The sequence below is a fragment of the Muscardinus avellanarius genome (assembly GCF_963383645.1).
Source record: "Muscardinus avellanarius genome assembly, chromosome: 4".
NCBI lineage: Eukaryota > Metazoa > Chordata > Mammalia > Rodentia > Gliridae > Muscardinus > Muscardinus avellanarius.
In genome coordinates, this window is record NC_137789.1 from 137,858,478 (window position 1) to 137,880,257 (window position 21,780).

General features: G+C 37.2%; 1 protein-coding gene across 1 annotated transcript in view; it reads left to right on the forward strand.

The window, feature by feature from the left end:
- The window catches only part of SORCS3 (sortilin related VPS10 domain containing receptor 3), a gene marked incomplete at both ends in the record, with an annotated part of 623,015 nt that overhangs the window by 558,812 nt on the left and 42,423 nt on the right, over window positions 1-21,780 (forward strand). The window contains 3 exons of the mRNA XM_080694612.1: window positions 10,088-10,205; window positions 11,589-11,722; window positions 19,210-19,323. Coding sequence (XP_080550738.1) covers window positions 10,088-10,205; window positions 11,589-11,722; window positions 19,210-19,323 — 366 coding nt within the window. The remainder of the gene's footprint in view (window positions 1-10,087; window positions 10,206-11,588; window positions 11,723-19,209; window positions 19,324-21,780) is intronic.

The following is a 21,780-nucleotide window of genomic DNA, read 5'->3' on the forward strand; positions in this document are numbered from 1 at the left end:
CAATCCAACCAACAATATTTTAAAGTTCCCAGTCCTCCACATCCTCACAGCATTTGTTGTTGTTTGTGTTTTGAATGGTTGTCATTCTAGTTTTAATTAAGTAAAATCTCAGGGTAGTTTTGATTTCCATGTCTGATTGCTAATGATGTTGAGCTTTTTTCATGCATTTATTGGCCATTTGAATTTCTTTCTTCATGAAGTGTCTGTTTGGTTCTCTTGCCCATTTTTATTGGGTTATTTGTTTTCTTAGTGCTGAGTTTCTTGAGCTCTATGTATATTCTAGATATTAGTCTTTTATCAGAGGAGTAGTTGGCAAAAATTTTCTCCCATTCTTTTACCTCTTGGTTGAGGTTCTTGATAGTTTCCTTTGCTGTATAGAAGCACTTCAGTTCCATACAATCCCACATATTAATTCGCCTTTTAGTTTCTTGTGTCTTTGGGGTCTTGTTGAGAAAGTTTTTATCTGTGCCTAAGTGTTGCTGTGTTGGACCTATGCCCTCTTCAAGAAGCATTAGGTTCTTTGGTCTAATTTCCAAGTCTTTGATCCATTTTGAATTAACTCTTGTCCAGGGTGAGAAAGTGGGGTTTATTTCCATTTTTCTTCATATGGTTAAGCAGTTTTGCCAACACCACTTGTTGAACAGCCTATATTTTTAAAATCTAAAGGAAAAGACATTTATGTGTACATTTTCCTTATATTGATATATGTTGGACGTGCTATAGGTCATAACCTAAATATAGATAAAGAAATTCAGAAGAAGCTACAGAAATTCAGAAGAAAGAAACTTTTTTGTTCCAAGGAAGGAAACAAAGCAAAAAAAGAGGAAAGGTCACGGAAAACTTAACAGAAAAGTTAGTGTTTGAATTAAACCCCTAAAAATAATCAGTGAAGAAAATAGAATAATCTCAAAACCTGTAAAGTTTTGTGATTATATTTTATAAAATCATAAGAACACAAACAATGAAATATTTGTATTCACAGGGAATAATAAATCTCACTTAGAATCCAGTAGACCAGTCAGTAAAAAAGTTTGTTTGACTTTGGGCATGGATAATATTATTAGGAAGCTTGATTTAAAAAATATATTTAGACTCCTCCACTCTATAAATCGATAAATCATATTATTTTAAGCAAACATTTAATATATTTTTTAAAAAAATGACCATGGGGCTACAGCTAAATTAAGTCACAACTATTTTGAAAGAGCTGATAGCATTGAGACTATGATCTTTCTACATATTGCAATTAAATAAGGCATTTAAAGTAAAAGAAAGAGAAAGAAAATATAGAAACAAATATGTTTGGAAAAAGAAACATGAATTATTTCAGAATAATTTTCTTTTTTTATTATTTATTTATTTGCTTGTTTGTGTGTGGTACTAGGGTATTCTATCCCCAGCCCTTTTTATATTTTGTTTTGAAACATAATCTTTTAGGGTACTGAAAGTCTTGCTAAGTTAAGCAGGTCTTAAACCTGTCTAAGATTCCCAAGTACTATAATTAACAGGTATGCATTGCCATGCCCAGCCATAGTTTTGTTTCTTAAAGAAGAAATCAAAATGGTCACCATAAAATATTTAGATGTGAGTAGCTTTCTTCCTTTCTCCCCCACCAATGTACTACATATTATTTGATCTGAGGTTTGTAGAAGGCATAGGAGTAAGATAAGAGAAGGGGAGTGGAAAGTTACATCAGAGGAAACACAGGTACAAGGAAATTAAGCTTCTGTTACTGGACCTCTAAGCACAATATAGTAGAAAATTGTACAACAGAAAGGTTGATGGAGGCCAGTGCTGGGAGGCTCAAGTTCAAAGTTCCTTGCATTATATTCAAAGTGAGAGCATGTTACAGTTCAACAAGAGAAGGTACCTTGGGAATATTCTATACAGAGGTTTAAGTTGCAGAAATGAGTGAGATGCATGACTATTTTGATATCAGGTCATGAAAGTGGTATTCAAATGCAGTTGGTGAATATGAGAGACTTTGTAGACGTGGTATGAAAAGATTGGGAGTCAGTTTGAAGGTGAGAGAGGACCAGATTTAAGATCAGGTCTCTGATGGTGTAGCAGTCTTCAGCCTGTTGAGGGACAATTCAATTGAAGCAGTAATAGAAAGAGGAAAGTCTGGAAGGAGCAGACAGAGTCAGCTTTGGCCTTGCTCTTCCTGATGAAGTTATCCAGGCACCTAACAATTGGAGTTGGTGGTTGGACAAATTCAAGATGCAGGGGAAGACACTAAGGAAGGTTAACAGGGATGTCTGGGCTATGAATTGGTGGCAACATGAATTTAGCTGAGTTTGATCAAACTTTCTTCAGAAGTCAGCTTGTAGTGAAATTCACCTACTCTAACACCCAAAGTGTGTACTCTTCCTTTTTGACATTTCTAGTGCCTTCTTGGCAAAAACTACTTGTCCTCTCCCTCCTTGAAAGATCATGGTTGCCCATTCTCTTCTTTAAACTTTTCTCATATCTATAAAAACAGTATAAGTGGAGATTTAAGAAAATATTAAATGACTATGCAGGGAAGAATTGGGTGACCTGCAGCTCTTCTCCTATAAAAAGGGAAAATCTTTACAGAGCCTACTTCCCTAATTACATTTAGTGTGGCATTGTTTCCATCTAAATTATAGCAATTATGTACTGAGATCCCATTTGAAATAATTTAATTAATGAGTAGCTCACCCACTCTGTGTATAGAATTCTAATGAAGCCCTTTATTTTTCTGAGCCACCTCCCTTCCTCAAATTAATCACCATCTTCCCAGAAAGGCTTACTTAGATCCTGATGGTGGATTAAAGAAGGTGTGTTTTGTAGCATCATAGAAAATTACCTTTGTGGGCCGGGCATGGTGGTGCAAGCTTGTAATCCCCATGCTTGGGAGATGGAGACAGGAGCATTGCACAGGTTTGAAGCCAGCCACGCTGGCTTAAGAGACCCTGCTTCCAAATATAAAAAAAATTATAAAATAGGTCTGGGAGTGTAGCCTGGAGGTAGAAGGGCTTCCAGGAACCCCAGTACCACAAAAAAAGAAGAAAGAAAGAAAGAAAGAAAGAAAGAAAGAAAGAAAGAAAGAAAGAAAGAAAGAAAGAAAGAAAATCACCTTTGATTTTCCTGGCCAGGATAACAAGGAACAGAACATCTACTTCCCTGTACCACCTAGATGTTATATCCATCTAAACTCCAAAGAACACCCCAATTCAGCCATGTATTTGAACCAGAAATAAGGTCAGATAAAGCCATTATCACAATTTTGGAAGACGTGAATGATTTTGTTAAATCAGTTCTATTTATTAATCAACTTCAAATTATATTTTCTGAGCATCTTTTATATGAAAGAAGTACCTATAGAGACAAGGATGTATGTCTATAATAGATGAATTCTTCATATTTGGTCACCAGAATATAAATAACTTTTATACCTAGAGGTAGACATGCGGAATGAGAGGAAATAAACTTTCAGAAATTGTCTTTAAAGGACCACTTTCTGCATTCCATCCTTTTGGGCATCTGTCACTGATTAAAGTAACCTTTGTTCAAGGTCACCTAACTAATTTTGTGGCACAGGAAGACTAGGAAAATCCAAGTCTTCTATTGCCCTGTGAGATTCTTTTTCTAGGATGCCCAGACCACCTGTATGTTAACCCCAAAACACCAGAGTGTTCTGAGAATTTATGACCAGGGTCCCATTTGTAGTGTAGACATTTAGCACTGAAGAATTTTTAAGATAAAGATGGCCTCATAGGTTTAAAGTCCAAGAAGAAGATTAATTGGGAGTAGAGGCAAACATTCTCATGAAAAAAAATCCATGTAGCAAAATAAAAGGAAAAAGAAAAACAGAAGTAATAAATTTTAATTGATTTTTTTCCTGAAAATCCATATAGTGAGAAATGACTTAGAGAATTCATTTATTTTGTACCTTTGGTTAGAAGTAACTTCCTCTGGGGAGCCAAGGAGTAGACTACTTGTTTCCAAGCAGTCATCTATATTTATAGGAGTTGTTCATGTTCTCCAAGGTTCAGTAGGAAGATGCCCCCCCCCACACACACACGTGGAAAAAAGAAGAAAGAAAAAGATAAACCCCTCCATTCTGGGATTAGTATATACTTTGAATAAAGGATTATTAGCTAAACCTATTCATGTCTATTGAAAGCCCTTGATAAAGTTGCCTGAAGGAATTCATCAATAAGCATGATGATATGGTAATAAACATTTGTTGAATACAGGGATGTTCAAGATTTTTTGGCTATTGTTTAAGCTTCTTTCATTTATTTAAATATAATTTATTGATGCATGTACTCAGAGATTATAATGAAATTTAGAGTGATAGAAACATACATGCATATAGTACTTGGGGAGTTTCACCACAGGCTCCACCCCATTTCATCCCCTTTCTCATACAAAATACTGAGATGGATATTAATAATTTAATTTAGATTTTCACATACTGCATTATCTCACATAGTAGAGTTTTATTGCATTAGTGATTATGTTTCTTTTAGTTAAGAAAGGAGGCTGGGAATACATTTTTTAAATTTTTTATTGGTGCATTGTTGTCATACATCTTGATGTATGCATATACATTTCTGAAGGAGGCCAAAACAGCTTATTTTTTGATGATTGCAAGAAGGTGAGGCTGTGAGTAACAAAGGATTGGCCATGTGAGGAATTAGTTTTTCTTTACCATTGACTTGAGAATAAAACTCCACCCTTCAGAATTCTCTTCTTCCTTCCGTTGGACCTCAATGATCAATTTGACACTCCTTATCAAACCACTATTATTGACACATACTATACTCCATTATAGGATACAAAAATGTATAAGAAGTATTTCCAACTTTAAGATTTCTAACAAATTATACTTCAAGTAGGAGGGTATGTTGCATCTGCTTTCTTGACACTGGGTTTCTTAACTTTGGGGATTATTTATAGCTGATGAGCAACTTTTATCTGGAAACTTGATGTTTGTTTTTTATGATTATTCATTGGAAGCAACCTTGGCTTTCTTTTTCTCAATTCATGAACAACTGGATAGTGTTTGTCCTCCAAAAGTGAAATATATAGTTTCTGCTAATGATCACCTTGATTTATCTGTTGGGTTCTCACCTCCACAGATCTTATGGTGAATTATAACATATGTCCCAATGGTGTTTCTGAAAAAGGAAGAGAAATACTTGATTATGCATTAGACTTTATTTTATCTTCTAGTTATTTTATTTGCCTTGCTTTTCATTGCTTCAGCTTCTGTGACTAATAAGATTAGCAGTAAATGAATGTGATAGTGTACAGATTAGGGAGGTCTGTTCCATGCAGAAAAGAGACCAGGTGTCTGGGTCACTAATGCATCACAGGAGGGGCCACACAACCCATTCTGATCTTCCTAGAGCTGAGAATGGATGGAAAAATGGGACATATGTTACTGTCTAAAAGTTGCCAAGGGGTTTTACCTCAGTTACCTTAATTTAAGCCCATTGCAAAAGCAAACCAAGCAAATAATCCTAACAGTTGGGTAATGATTATAATTTTATATCTAACATATGAAACTCACCTTATGGAAAAGCAGAATAGCATATGCTCAGGTAAAAATATTAGTGTATCAATTTACACTTTGGGAAAAGACCTGAGAAGATAGTGTAAGAAAATCTGAGAAAGAAGCCAAAAGAGAAATACATGAAAGGAATGTACTTGGTAAGATTACAAGCAACGAAGAATCTAAACTAGTACCCAAGTTCTGACTGAACTCCTATTCTTGTGATCAACCTGGAAAGAAGCACTCTGAGATCTGAAGAAGGCATCCCAAAGATTTGGGAAGACCAACAACATGGACAGCCTTAGAGGATCAGAGTCCTCTGGGCTGTGCACATGGACCGCCATCTTTGCATCCTTTCTGTGGCAGGCCTGAGAAACAATCAAGCCCAAGCGTCAAATCCTATGTTTAATGACTAGAGCATCCCTCACTCCATGGGAAACTGTCAGCTTTCTCACATTTTGTACACTTTCACACTTTTAAAACTTCTAGAATGTCAACCTATTGCCCTTCCCTCTCTGGTATCTTCCTCTGGTTTATCAGCCATAATTCTTGGACAGAGAGAGGAAAAGTTTTCTGGAATCATATTGCCACGTGTGCTTGTTTCTTGTAGCTGCTATAACAAATCACCATAAAATGGATAACTTAAAAGGGCATATTCATTTTTTTTTTACAGTACTAAAGAAAGCTAGACACCAAAATGAAAGTATTAGCAGAGTTATGCATCCTTTGGGTCTTTAGGGGAGAATTCATTCTTCACCTCTTGAGTTTTCTGATGACGTTAGGTGTTGACTTGAGGCTACATAACCTCAATTCCTCTTCTGCATTCAGCCTTCTTACTGAATATCCCTCTTTCTGTGTGTATTACAAGAATACTTGTCATTCAATTTCTGACAAATTTTGATAATCCAGAATAATCCCATTTTGAGGTTCTTAATTTACATCTGCAAAGACCAGTTTTCCAAATGAAGTCACATGCATGGTTTCAGGCTACAGGATGTGATTATATTTAATTGAAGGCCACCATTCAATACAGTATATCATCTTAATCATTCTTTTTAATGGCTCTTAAATTTGAGGCACTGTGAAGTCCTTCAAATAATGTGATAAAATATGAGACTTGTCTGTAAACAAATACACATACTGCAACAAACTTTTGTTTAAATTTCAGGAAATTCAATATCCACTACCAATACCACCAAAACTCAAATGTGTACTTTAGTACTTTAGCTTGAGATACCTAGTCTATGCTCTTCCTGAATGGTAACATACAAAAGTACCCATAGTTTGTTTTTTAATCTGGATATTGTAAGATAGCTCATGATATTGCATTTTTGGGGTTCTAGGTAATATATACAATTCTACTAATCCATTTAAACTTAAGTATTTCAGTTCTTCCTGAAGTGATCACATATATTGATCACATTGCATGCTGCTGCTGCTGCTGTTGTTGTTGTTGTTGTTGTTGTTGTTGTTGTTGTTGTTGTTATTGTTTATTATTATTATTATTATTATTATTATTATTATTATTATCCTGGCAACAAGCCTGTTTCTTTTATCCAATACTATGTCATTACCATCAATTGAACCTGACATCTCTCTGTGTTGCATCACATTTTATTAAATTCAGCCTATTTCTTTAGACTGTCAAGATCCTCTTGGGCCCTGATTCTGCCATCAAGCTATTGACTGCTTCTTCCAGCATTGTTCTATTCCAGAGTTCAATTTACATTGATGACCATTATTTTCATGTCTCCAAGTCATTAATAAAAATGATGAACAGGAAAGAGCAGGCAACAGAACCTTGCAGCTGAATACGCACACCACCCTCCTGCTTGATTTTAATACTTCAATTAGGTGCTGTTCAGGCACATAAATTTTCTAGTGCTCGGCTCATTGTTTTTTTCATTTTTTTTCCTTCAAAATGGCTATGGCAGATCCTATCAGCTACTTTTCTGACATCCAGGTAAATTATTTCTTTCATATTTCCCTCTTCTGTCTGCCTAGTGATATTTTCATAGAAAGGCCTAAGATTAATCCAGCATGATATATTTTCTGACCCATGAAATGACTAAACCCTTTGGAGAAGGCAGGGTGTTTGGTTTAGCACCACTTCTTCCTTGATGCTCAAAGTACTCAGATCAGGGAGGACTTACTAGAGGAAGCAACATTGGAGTAGGGGAGGATTGTCATAGGCTGGAAAGAAAGGGAAGGAAAATCTATCAGAGTATTTCCCCGGTGTTTTATTTTTTCTTCTTTTTGACCTTATCAATTTAACTATCTTCAAACAGGTAGAAACATATCCAGAGAAAGGAGGAAAAACTTTAATGGAGTGAAGGAGGGAACCTGAGGGGAAGGGAGGGGGAGGAAGGCTTGAAGAGGACGACACTTCACTGGACATAATGTACATACACAAACTTATCAAGGCCAATCCCAATGTTGTATGCAGGAAGGTGGGGAGTGGGAGGGAGTGGGGGGTAAAAGGGCTCACTAAGTGCTGTGTGCATGTATGCCTCTATTACCCTGAACTTCATCACAAAGCACAATTACAATGCACCAATAAAAAAATGAAGAAATGCATAATTAGAAGTAGCTGTTTTGTTACCCATATAAAATGAAGTGACTTATGACTTTGGAATGAATTCAGAACAAACAATGAAAACACTGTATTGGATGGCATAGCACTGATATATAAGATTTGGGAACCCCTGGATTTAGCAAAAATGAAGGAAAACAGAGAGAACACAAGGGAGAGACAGTTATGTTCACTCTGCTCTACTGAGTATTAACCACACATGCGGAGAATTCTAGGCTCAGGACTTCTACAACCCAGTCATACAAACACCATACATACAACCTTACTGAGGCGGACACCCCTTCATTTTCTCCTTCAAAGCCTCTTGAATCTTATATTACATGAGGTTCTAAACATTTAATTTAACTTTCCTCTGATAACACTTTCAAAGTTGCTTCCTGAGATGTATTTCAAGTCCTATGAGCTACAAAAAATAATGTTACTTCTCCCATTTCACAATTTTTTCCAGCTCCACTCCTCCTGTGAGCATCTCTGTTTTTAAAATAACAGAGGAAGAGCCAGGTGTGGTGGCGCACGCTTGTAATCCCTACACTTGGGAGGCAGAGACAGGATCTTGCAGGTTCGAAGCCAGCCGCGCTGTCTTAAGAGACCCTGTTTCCAAATAAAAATATAAAAATAGGTCTGGGAGTGTAGCCTAGAGGTAGAAGGGCTTCCAGGAAGCCCAGTACCACCAAAAAATAAAATAAAATAATAAAATAAAATAAAATAACAAAAGAAAGTGTCCCATGAGAGAGTCAGTCTTCTGCTTGCCACAAAGAGATTGTCTGAACTTGGGCAGAGGAGAATCCAGGGATGGTAGCATGACTGACTCTTTCTGAAATGGAAGCCATCCAGTTCCTTGAAGGACTCCAGTTGTTTTAAGCGCCTGGCATGATTGCTCTCCCCTTCACATCACTGTGATAGATGTCTTGCATTGTAATTGCAAGACATGCCACCGAGTGGAGTATGGATGATCAGTCTTTCTTTCTAGTTTTTTAGAAATGATTGATCATTCATATTTATAGGGCTATCAACTGCTGGGCTTTGAAAAGGTCAGTATCGATTATCTAAGTCACACAGATGGTGTGATTCTTTACTATACATAAATATGAGTTCCTTTTATGAGACTGCAGAGATTTGTCAGAGAAGGAGAGGGGTGGGGATTCATGTGAGTTAGTCAATGGGAGTCTCAATCAAAACATACTGAGATGCAGGCACTGAATTTAGGGATTGGCAAGGTCATAGTTCAGATTATTAGTATATTTCTCCTCTCCCAACATACACACCTATAATCAACTCTACAGATGAGAAAACTGAGCTCCTGATGCTGAACATGGGCATATAAAGGCCCAGTACTTGCACTAAGAAGAAATAGGAGGGATATGAGATAAAATTATCTTTCTAATGACACTGATTAAACAACAGTAGTTTTAGGAGTTTGGACAACTGGGTGAATATTTTCATTCTTATACTTCTTTCTTTCTTTCTTTCTTTCTTTCTTTCTTTCATTCATGACAATGAGGATTGAACTTAAAGGAATTCTATCTCAAAGCAACATCTTCAGCTCCTTTATTTTTTTATTTACTTTGAAACAGGGTCTTTCTAGGTTTCTGAGAATCTTGCTATTTTGCTGATGCTTGCCTCCGATCTGCGATCCTCCTGTCTCTGCCTCTCAAGTTCTGGGATTATAGGCATGCACCACTATACCCTGCCTGCTTTCTACATTTTAAGTGCTTCCTATAAAGCTCATATATTACTTTTTTATTGTATTTGAGAAGGTTCATGTTATGTCCACCATGAATGAGAAGTTGGATCTTTGAGAACAGTGGACCCCCAAGGGTCTTAAAGGATCTCACTTCCAGAACAAAAGTCCTCCAGGCTGCAGTGGAATCCTCTACCACTGTTGTTTTGTTTCCAGTCTTGATGCATTACCGACTGACTATGGGCCTTCTCTTCTTGTCTTTCCCATCCCTCCCCTGATCACATAGAGTTTTTGGCCACTTCAGCCTCCGCTCTGAATGGCAGCTTGTGAAAGTGGACTACAAGTCTATCTTCAGCCGACGCTGCACCAAAGAGGATTTTCAGACATGGCACCTACTCAATCAGGTACCCCTCTGGGTTGGGGAATGCTGGCCTCTAGAAAGGGGATCTATGGCATGCTTGGGTTAGTCTTACCAGGGCCCTCCTATTTGGGAAAAAATTTTAGTTGGCCCTTCAAGAATGTAGGGATGAATTTGGAGGAACACACCCAGGTAAATAATATTTAAGAACTATTTTGAACTCCGAGATCCTCTGTACTTAGTTTTAGTAACTGAGCTGTGTAGGGGAGAGGGAATGATAATAACCTGTAGTTTGGATTCCATTTGCAGATAAATGGACATCAAACAGCTAGGGGGTCATCCAGTGGGTTGCTCACCTCCCCTGCTATTCTGGAAAGCATTCGCACAACCATAGTCTACAGATCTGACCATGTAACTTTGGGGAAGGAAGATTTATTTTCTTACAGTTTGAGGTGTACTCCATGTAAGGCCAGGGACTGCAGATCTCAGAGCATGGTGGTGGGTGGTGGAAAGAAGGAGAGAATGTGGTTGGTGCTCCTCACACCATGGAGGCTAGAAGGGGAGTAAGGGGCAAGGAAGAGGAGGAGCCATATATAATCCCCAAAGCTGCACCCCTAGGAACCCACCCTCTCCAGCCACACCCTACCAGCCCAGGGCACCACCCAAATAAATCTATTTATCCACTGCTGGGATTGCAGCCCTCATAACTCAATTTTATCAGCTTTAAAGATTGGTAAATTAGTTATTTGGGGGGACATTTTATATCTCACTACAACATCTGCCAATGTGGAGGGTGCGAACATGTGTCAGGTGAGCCTGAAGAAAGGATTGTGGAACACTGGGAAGAGAAAGGGTACAGGGAGGATGGGTCTAGCAGTGACAGATATTTACTGCTATGTGATACAGGCAGGCTTCTGCATTCTTCAGAACCCTGGGTCACGCAACTTGTGCCAACTTCTCTTCCTTTTGTCTCTGACTAAAATTTAGAGCTCAGGTATGGTCTTTTATGATAAAGAGGAAAATTGGGGGATCAATTGAAATTTTACTGTGATGATGATTCAAAAAAATGTATGCCAGAAATGGCTTCTTACCATCAGATTTTCTGCTGAATCCACTTGGCCTTATGGTCTGTGATAATTCCTGGAGTCTTTGAGTTCTCTATAGAGATGGAGAAGAAACAAGATGATATAGACATCATGACATGGGATGGGTAGAGGATAGTAATAGGCCAGCCTCCCACAGCATTTCTTTTGTATGGTAAGAAATTAGCATGTTTGTTAAATTCCTGGTTGGTTACTGGGGATGATTTTGCTGCATAGAGTAGCATCGAGGTTAGAGTAACCAAAAGAGAAAGAACTGATGAATGATTCTTGTTGAGTCATCTCCTTTGTACTATTCTGCCTCTCTCACTCTGGACTTTCTCTCTAAGGGAGAGCCGTGTGTCATGGGAGAAAGGAAAATATTCAAAAAACGCAAGCCAGGAGCTCAGTGTGCCCTGGGCAGAGACTACTCAGGGTCCGTGGTCTCAGAACCTTGTGTCTGTGCCGACTGGGACTTCGAGTGGTGAGTCCTTTGTCATCTCATCACCAAAGGGGCTGGGATGTTGCTTAATGATAAAGTTCCCCTATTCTCAATATCCATTACTGAAGTATTGCTGGGATGAGGAACAAGTATTTTCTCACCACCTCTGAGTATGGGAGAAGCAGTTTTTTGACTTCTGAAATTTCTAGGTTATTTACAGTGGTTTGGAGGGGGGACTGGAACTGAATATTTGAAGTTGTCTTTTTTGTTCTTTTTTTTTTTTTGTGGTGGTACTGGGGTTCCTGGAAGCCCTTCTACCTCTGGCTACACTCCCACAGGCTACAAATCCAGACCTATTTTTATACTTTTATGTGGAAACAGGGTCTCTTAAGCCAGCGTGGCTGGCTTCGAACCTGCGTGATCCTCCTGTCTCTGCCTCCCAAGTATGGGGATTACAAGTGTGCGCCACCACACCTGGCTGTCTTTTTTGTTCTTTAAGTCAGTTTCAGTAAACAGCTATAAGTTTAAAAGTAAAGTTTTTTTTTATCAAATATAATTTGTCTTTTTGTCTTTTATGCTAGAATCAGTGCCTGGTAAGTTTCATAGCCTAGTCTTTTTCTCAGTGGTCTTCTCTACCAAGAAGTATGGTTAGCTAAGGAATCTAAAGTGTTCAACAAAGTTAATTCAGCAATTCTCATGCACATTCCATTGAGTTGTGACCCTAAACCAAATCAGGACATGCTCATTTGATTGGTCAGTTCAGGCAAAGCTGAAGTCTCAGAGAAACCAGGGAAAGAATATGACCTAGCTTAGTCAGTGTGGAGGTTTTGAGGCTGGGGAGAGCAGATCAAAGGTCTTCACTATAGTGGGAGTGTTGAGGAACACAACCTGAACTCCAAAGGAAAGGTAGTTTCTAGCTATATCTCTATTCTACCTGAAGAGAAGCATTCTATACATGCTAAGAAAGCTTTACTTGTAGGACATTAGGGGCTCTCACAACTTTCTCCAGAGTGAGTATCAGTAACAATCAGTGAATATTGCATAAATATTGATGTTTAAACTTCAAAGGCTCATAAATCACTCAGCCTCACACTTACTCTATAGAACTACTCTGCAGCAACCTCCATCACACCGTGGTGATAAGTCAGAAGCAAGTTTTCACCAAGAATTAAGATCATCAGAGTCTATCAGGTAGTTAGAAGAAGCATGGGGCTTGCTCTGAAGTCACACAAGGGCTCTAATGGAGAAACAGCCTTCTGGGAGACCCAAAGGCATTTGTTCAGTGAGAAATTAGGTTGTACCAGAAGTTATGCTGAGCAGTCCTCTACTCCTCCTTAGTCACCCATCTGCTTACTCAACAAGAACTTTTACTGAGCACCTGCTGTGTATCAGGGGTCATACCAAGTCATACACTCACCTTCTTACTTAACCTCAACTAACTCCTAGAAGGAGAGGTTGCTACTACACACATTTTGTAGATGTAAATGGAGATGTAGAGAAGTTAAACACTCAAGATAATATTATGACTGAAGATTTTGAATCAAAGTATGTCAGAGATGTTAGTTTCCATATCAAGTATGGTGCCAACCAGATCCTCAGAGCAGGGTTCTCAAGTCATGATGTAGAACACAGAAGGTCTCACAGCACATACATTTGGATGTGTCTAAACCCTATCCAACACATAGCATCCTACATATGGAGCATAAGCAAGCATGATTTTTCTATAGTGGAAACGACTAAAGTAAAAACAAGATAAACAATGTATGAATAAGAGCTGTTGTACTAAAAAAAAGGACAATAGAGAAAAATAAAAAGTACAATTACATGCTGAATTGTATAGACTAAAACTGTGGTGTTCATTACAGAAGTCACTAGTCACATGTGATTATTCACATTTAAAATGAAATAAAGTCTAGTTGCACGTGGTGGCACATGCTTATAATCCTCACGCTTGGGAGACAAAGACAGGAGGATAGCGTAGGTTCAAAGCCAGCCTCTCTGGCTTAAGAGACCCTATTTACAAATAAAATATAAAATAGGTCTGGGAGTGTAGCTCAGAGGTATAAGGGTTTCCAGGATCCCCAGTACCACCAAAAATAAATAAATGAAATGAAATAAAGTCTAAAATAAATTTTTAGAGCCGGGTATGGTGGTGCATGCTTGTAATCCCAGAATTCGGGAGGCTGAGACCAGATGATCGTGGTTCACGGACAGCCTCAGCTACTTAGTGAGGCCCTCTGCAACTCAGTGAGACCCAGTTTAAAAATAAATAATAAAAAAATATGGCAAGGGGTGTTGCTCGGAGGTCGAATGCCCCTTGGTTCCATCCCCAGACCTGCAAAATAAAATAAAATAAAATAAATTTTTAGTTGCAGTGGTTATTGTCTACCATATTGGCCAACATAGATATAAAATTTCTATTATTATAGAAACTCCTATTGGGCAGTGCTAGTTCTGTCTGCATGTGCTAGACATGGACATTGAGAGTTGATATAATTATGGAAAGCTTCTTGCTGAACATGGTGTTAGAGATGGGTGGACTTGCTACTGAATAGATAAAATAAGTCCTCAGAGAAATGGGCAAAGGACTGCTGTTAAGGAGGCAGATTAATGAGAAGGTTGTTGGCAAGTAAAAGAATAAGGCAAATGGATAGAGTGGAGAAATGTTAGAGGAATAATTGTTGGGTTTTTCAAACAGTTTCTAAAATAGCTCAGATATAATTGTCTTTCTCTTTGGCTATATTTAGGCTGATTCTTAACTATTGATGTTGATGTTAATTGTTAATCTATTGTGTTGATGGTGGCTGTTTGTACTTGCTGTTGCATCTGCTTCTGTTCTTTGGATGTTCACTCTCTACCTGATAAGATCTGCCCCACCCCTAACTCACCTTCCTATACTGACTCCTAAAAAGGACAGAGGCACCTGTAAACAGCTCTGCTGAACTCTCAGTTTCCAGGTTGGAGGGTGGAAGGAGCAAGGGTAGAGAAGGCAAGATAGAGCTATGCATGGCCTGAGCCCTGGACCAGCCTATTCAGATGGGCTGGAAGAGACCATGCCTTTGTGTTTGGCTCCAAGAGTTTCAGAACATCATTCTTGGGGACCAAGACTCCTCCCTGATGATAAAATGGATTACCCAAGGGATTGTACTAATGCTGAACAGGAATCGGGAGTTTTGATTTGAACTTTAAAAAGTCATCTGTCCTCTTCTGACTTTTTCTCTCCAGCCCGCCAATTGAGGGGATTGAATCCAATGTGTATAATTATTACTTTATATTCTGACATACAGAGACTTTCTGAGTTCTGAACTGTCCTGTCTAATTCTCCTTCAAAATATAAGGCTTTTTCCTGGGTGGAGACTGAAAGATATACAGGTTCCTGGAAGTGATCAAATTTCCCCCTAAATTTTTAGAAGTTCTAAAGCTTTTGTAATAAAAAAAAAGACACAAAGATGACACATTTCTTGAAGGAAACTGCTCGTGTGTTTACAGAATCTGTGGCTGCACACTTCCCTGAGGCAAATCAAACTTTCTGGTGCATTCTGTCCAAATCTCATAATTCAATACAAAATACCTTCCCCAGGAAGCTGGAGCAGCAGCTGGAGCTGCTTATTTGTCTTATTTGTCCAAAAACTCCTGAGCTGGGAGGGAGGTTGGACACTATGAGAGATTTTAATATACACTTAGCAGAAATTAATGAAGAAGTCCACAGCTTGGGGGCAACTAGTCTCCACAAAAGTTGCTAAATATTAATGAGGTGCTTTTGCTCTTTGGGCAAAGCATCATGCCTGATGCACCTTTTTTAATTACTGCATCGCTAACAGGTAACAGAGCTGAACAGAGTTGCCAAAGATGGTTACATTTAGCAAAGAGCATTAAAGAATTGCCCGGCCTCCCAAAGATGCTTAAGAGAGCATCCTTCCTTTGCAGATTACCAATATTTCATAAGGTCAGCAGGACATGTCAACGGGTTCACCTCATAAAGCAGTCAGGGAATTTTCTAGAAGAAGTACAGATATACAACAGCCCAATGTTTCCATTGATAAATAATGCTTGGAAATAAGATTCAGAGGTGTGCTGGTAAATATTTAACTACCAGCTCTCTGGGAATGAGTAAATAGTGTGGTTGTACATATTCCTATTGTGGCAGGTTTCAAGTTACCAACATGACATTGGTAAATGCAAAATGGGAAAAGATAGGTAATAGTTTCACATTATATAACATTCTAGCCATACAGATGAAGATATAAATATCATTAAGAGCATAGATAACATGATAATATACTTGATGTAATATGGTATTTATTATATAACTATAAAATGCAATGCAGCCATTAAGAAATTATGTGCATTGTTTGTTGCATTTTAATATAATTTATGCATTTAAAACTTCACAATTTAATTTTGAATAATAGCTTTGTTTCATAACTGTTAATTGGCTTGTGAAATTGCTCAAATTTTAACAGTCAGATCTCATAGACTATTACAAACTGGCACAATACTACTAAGTGTGTATGAACTTTGAGGCTGGGAAATCTCTAATAGTTGGTTAGAAAGCTTACAAAAGGATTTACTTGGCAGAAACCTCTCTTGCTCCTTCCTTTCTTCTAATTTAATTTAAGCATGATCGTGTCAGAGCTGATCTCTAATTCTACCTTCCCATATATTGATCTGAAACCCTACTCACATTCACTCCACAGTTCTTTCTAGAGCACTTGGGGATAGACTAACACTCTGTGGTTAATGCTGGAGCATCGATCTGGATTCACAGTCCTCCCTCAGAAATAGACACAATGCAATAACTAGTGAGATTGTTCTTAAAGCAATTGGAATATTCACTCCATCTACAAATATGTATTCCATACCCACAATCTTCTAGGTACTATTCTGAACTCTGACATTGGAGAACAATTATCACAAAGAACCATGTTTCTTTGTAGTTTTCACTTCAGTTTTTTATATTATGACCTCAGAGATTCTTGCGTAAGGAAGCAGAGATGCCCTCTACATATATTTTAAAGAATAATAATTTAAATAATATTTAAATAATAATTTAAAGAACTATCAATTTAAATTAAAAAGTTTAAGTTTATAAGTAATAAATGTAAAGAAAAAAATACATTTAAATAATAATTTAAAGAAGAAGTAGGAAACCAAACACAGGAAAAAGAGTATTTCACACTTAGGACAAAACATATTAAAAGAGTCCCTCTGGTATCCCTAATACTCTCTAAATTGAGAGTTTTAGAGAAAACATATGTCTCTTCTTTTACTGTGCTTGGCTAAGCTCACTTAACATAATGTTCTCCAGGTCTTTCCATCTTCTTCCGAATGATGTGATTTTGTTCTTCTTTATTGCTGAGTAGAATTCCATTGTGCATATTTTCCATAATTTCGCAATCCATTCATCTGTTCATGGAGACCTAGGTTGGCTCATATTTGGGAGGTATTAGAGATACCAGAGGGACTCTAGATAATGGAAAGGAAACCTCAGCAAAGCCAGAAAAGAGGGGTAGGGGGGAAGAAGGCTGAGGTTAACTAATGGAAAAGCTACATTCAAATATGTGTATACATGTGAATATAACATTGTTAACCTGGACACTCAGTATTGAGAGGGAGGAAAAAGGGGAAAGTGGGAGGGAGGGGGAAGACAGCAAGTACCGTGCAAATACATGTCATTGTCAACATGATCCACATTATAATGTGACACTATATTGTACCAATAAAACAAAATTAAAAAATAAAGTTATTATGTTTAATAAGTCCAAAATTAGAGCTTTCCAGGGGACAGTTTCAATTGTATTATTTTTCAGTGTGTAGGCCATAATTACTGTAACTTTACATGTCTCATGGTTTCCTTAAAATTTGGAAATTCAAAATATCACATGATATATATAGTAATCAGAATCCCCTCAAATTAATCATTTTTATATTGTTGCTATTTGTTTAGTGACTTTTCTGTGCTAATTATATTAAATCTGTGTTTCTCATTGTGTGCATATGAAGAAAAACATTTAAAAAGATAAATGGAGCAGAAAGGTTGTCTAGAGGTGTCCAGTCATGAGTTTGGTGGAGGAAGATGGGTGGGAAGGTGGGGTGAGGTCAACCTGGGCAGATAATATACAGAATTTGATAAATCTGTTATCATTTCTGAATTGTATGGCTTAGTGCTCTGCTTATGTTATCTATTTTTTTTTTTTTTTGGCTTGGTTAGGGGTATATTGTGTTTATTTCCCAAGAAAAACTAAAAGTCAATTGAGGACAGCTTTTCACACTTATTTTATAGGTCAGGGAATATACTGAAATAAATATATGTGGGAATATATTTACAAAATATATGTGGGAATATGTTTGCATTCCTATCTCACCCCCATTTCTATATCTATATATATTGATATTGATATTTCCCCTGGGTTTTCATTGGACTTTCATAAACTCGTAGTTCAAAGATCATGGGAGCAGGAAGAAAAAAAGTGGAAGTAGTAAAGAGAGAGACTTCTTGCGCTCTTTTATGTTTCTTTAACATTCAATATTCAAATGCCCAGATTGTGCTGCCCAGTCTGTGGGTTTCAGAAAACTCTTGGCTGGTGAACTTTGGAAGCATAAATTCTCCTGCCAAGAGAAGCCTTCCTGAATGACCTCTGGCTACTTGCAAGAGCAATAATCACTTCTCCTTTATTACTCTCTTCCACTTTGACATTTACACACCTGGGGACCTTATGAAACTAAGGATCAGGGAAACACCCTTAGGACTTCGGTTGGGGCCTTCCTCTCCTACGGTGGTATGTTTCTTTCACATTTTGCACTTGAGGAAAGAAAAGAATCATACCTGACTTTTTAAAATTTTGTTATGACTAAGATTTCACAGAAAAAATGGAAAAGATCTACCCTTTAACAATATTTTAGGAATATAAAAATATTTTGGGGGCCTTATTATTTCTAATCAGAAAAAAGTCTGAATGGTTATGTATTTATGTATGTATGTATATATATACATATGACTATATAATTTTATATATATATATATATATATATGAATGCACATGTATATTTGTATTTGAGAAAGGGTGAATTTTCAGGAAAAATTAAAATATATGAAATAATTTTTGGAACAGTATGTATTAAGTCATAACATAGAAATGTATCATAACCTTTAAAGTTATCATGATGGTCATCTACTTATTTCATTAACTCTAGTGTGACTCAAAATATGCTTTTAAATTTATAGCATCTTCCTTGTTCATGTCAATCCAGTGTGTCTGTCAAATTATATGAACTCATACATTTTCTCACCTAGAACTTCCATTTGATAATCTACTATTTTTCCTATAGAATGAATGCTAAAGAACTAAGGATATTTCTAAATCTAAAAATCCATTTTCAAAATATGAATATTTGCCCTTATTGGGCATAGTTAAAAACTGTGTTGTGACTTCCGCGACACCAGTAGGACACATGTTTATTTATGTGTCTCAATGAGTATTTTAGCATTTGTATATACATGCCATTCTGCAATATTCATTTCCTAACAGTGACTATGGCTATGAGAGACATGGGGACAGCCAGTGTGTCCCAGCCTTCTGGTACAACCCAGCATCACCCTCAAAGGACTGCAGCCTTGGCCAAAGCTACCTTAACAGCACTGGGTGAGTAAAACACCTGAAGGACCTCAACTTATTTTCCTATGTCCCTGTGGTGAGAGCAAAGGGAGCATGTTGCTGTTGAAGACAGAGTGTAGATAGAATTTGTTTAGGCCAAGTGGCTCCTGAGTAGTTGTTTATTTGAGAGAATCAGTATTAGGGAGCATCAGAAGACATTTCTGATCACCCAGATTTCAGTATTTTTTGCCATTTAACTCTGACATTTACAGTAGTTACCTACTGTGGTCGAAACTTCTCTTCTGGAAAGGAATGCTGCCTTAGTTCTGGAGCCTCAAGTGGAGTAAATTGTTACAATTGGCATGCAATATTATACTTCTATCTGTTGAGAGAGAAACAGAAGTTCTCATATACCAATGCTGAATACTTCAAATGAAAATTCAAAGTCTCATCCTAGGAAATCCTGGAATAAGAAAGTCAAGAACTGAGAGAAGAGAACCATTGTTTTTAAGACAGTGCATTGCAACTTAGCAAGACCTTGTTTTTAGACAGAAAATAAAGGAAGACTGGGTATATAAATAAGAAAGAAGATCAAGGATGGGAGTGGTAGCACATATCTGTCATCCTTGTACTTGGGAGATTGAAGAACAAAGGTTCAAAGGTTCAAAGGCAGCCTCAGAATCTTAGCCAGACTCTCAGCAACCTAACAAGACTCCATTTCAAAAAAATTGTAGCAATGCATTTCAGATATAATATGCTACTGAGTTTAATCCCCAGTACCATATAGAAAGAAGAAAGAAAGAAAGAAGGAAGAAGGGAGGGAAGAAGGAATGGAGAGAAAGGAAGAAAGAGATATTGTTTTATTATTCTCCAATTATATGTTTATTTCTCTCTTGTTCACCTATTAGTTTACTCTCAGATGCTTGAAAAATGTTTCCTTGGAGAATTTTTTTTTCCTTTCCATTGCTGCCTCTATTACCTGAAAAAGATTTATCAAGTGAATGTGTGGGCTAAGATAGCACTTACCAAATTTTGTTTACATATTATTTGAGCAGCTTGGTTTGAGAAATGTTGGAGAGGTTGAGATTCTTTATTTTTAATAATATTTCCATGATGGCAGTATTGACCGCATTATAAGTAGCAAGAGACTACGGTGTTCTGGACTCCAGTATCACCTCTTCCAATGGATCATCCATCTTCTTGGCCAAGTTACTCATATTCTTTGACCTTTACCAGACCTGGTGGATACTATCTACCCAACTGACAGAGAAAAACTAAATATGATGAAAAAGATATATTGAGTGGTCTGAGCTACTCTAAAAATCAAATATTTGGTTCTGCAAGGGCTATTTCTAGATTCTGGTCTGAGATTTTAGGTCCTTTGGTGTTGTGTTATTGCAGGAATCTGGTTTAAAGATTTAAGCCATTCTAACTGCAAATCCAGCATCATGAACTTAAGAAAATATAGTGTCAGAGGACAAAGTGCTAGAAAGTTTAAGGAAGGTGAATGTAATGATTATAAGTGTTCAGCTGAACCACCTAGTTTTTAGCCAAAGCATTCTTTAGACATCACTGGAAGAGAATCTCATTGGAACATCTCATACTTTCTAATATAAATGTGTTGTATATAGATGGATTCAGTTTTAAGTAATGTAAGTGTCCCAAAACATCAAATATCTCATCAAATAAATCAAGGTGATGAAAAGGAAAGTCGTTTTACTTTTCTATTTTCCCAAAGAATTTGCTATTGATATCTCTAGATAACTCCTGTTTTCTTAAGTGTTGCCTAGTATCACCAATCATGAACCAGCTTGAGTTGAAGGCCAGTTTCAGTGGAAGAGGAAGAATGGAGGAGAGAATGTTTGCATTTGGATGCATACCATTGAAATGTGTATCTTAAGTAAGAACTAATTATCTTGTGACAAGATCAGCAAGCAACTATAATTAATTAGAAAGGTTTGATTATTTAGATCAGTAATGATCAAAAGAATGATAGTTGTGTGCATGTATGTCCCTATCATTCTGAACTATTTTATGATGTGAGACTACAATGCATCAATAAAAGTATATGTATATAAAAGAATAATAGTATGAAGCACATAGATAATTTAAAAATTTCCAGTAGCCACAGTAAAAATGTTTAAAAGGTAGATTTTATTTTGATAATATATTTTATTTATTAAAACATAAAATGATCATTTCAACATGCCACATTAGCCATCTTTCAGGTGCTCAACAACCACGTGTGCACAGTGGCTACCATATTGGATAGCACTGCTCCAGGCATGAGCCCAGTTGACAATTAACAGTATGTTCTATGTACAGGAGGATGAGTTCTAATTTCATCAGAGTCAACCACTGCCTACAACATTTGCTTAACATTTCTTTGGGATCTCTGAATGGAGATATTTGATAGCAAGTTCAACGTGGGGGAGTTAGGAAGTGAGGTATGATAGAGGACCGATATCACTCAAGATGAATTTGAGGCCACCAGTTGAAGCCAAT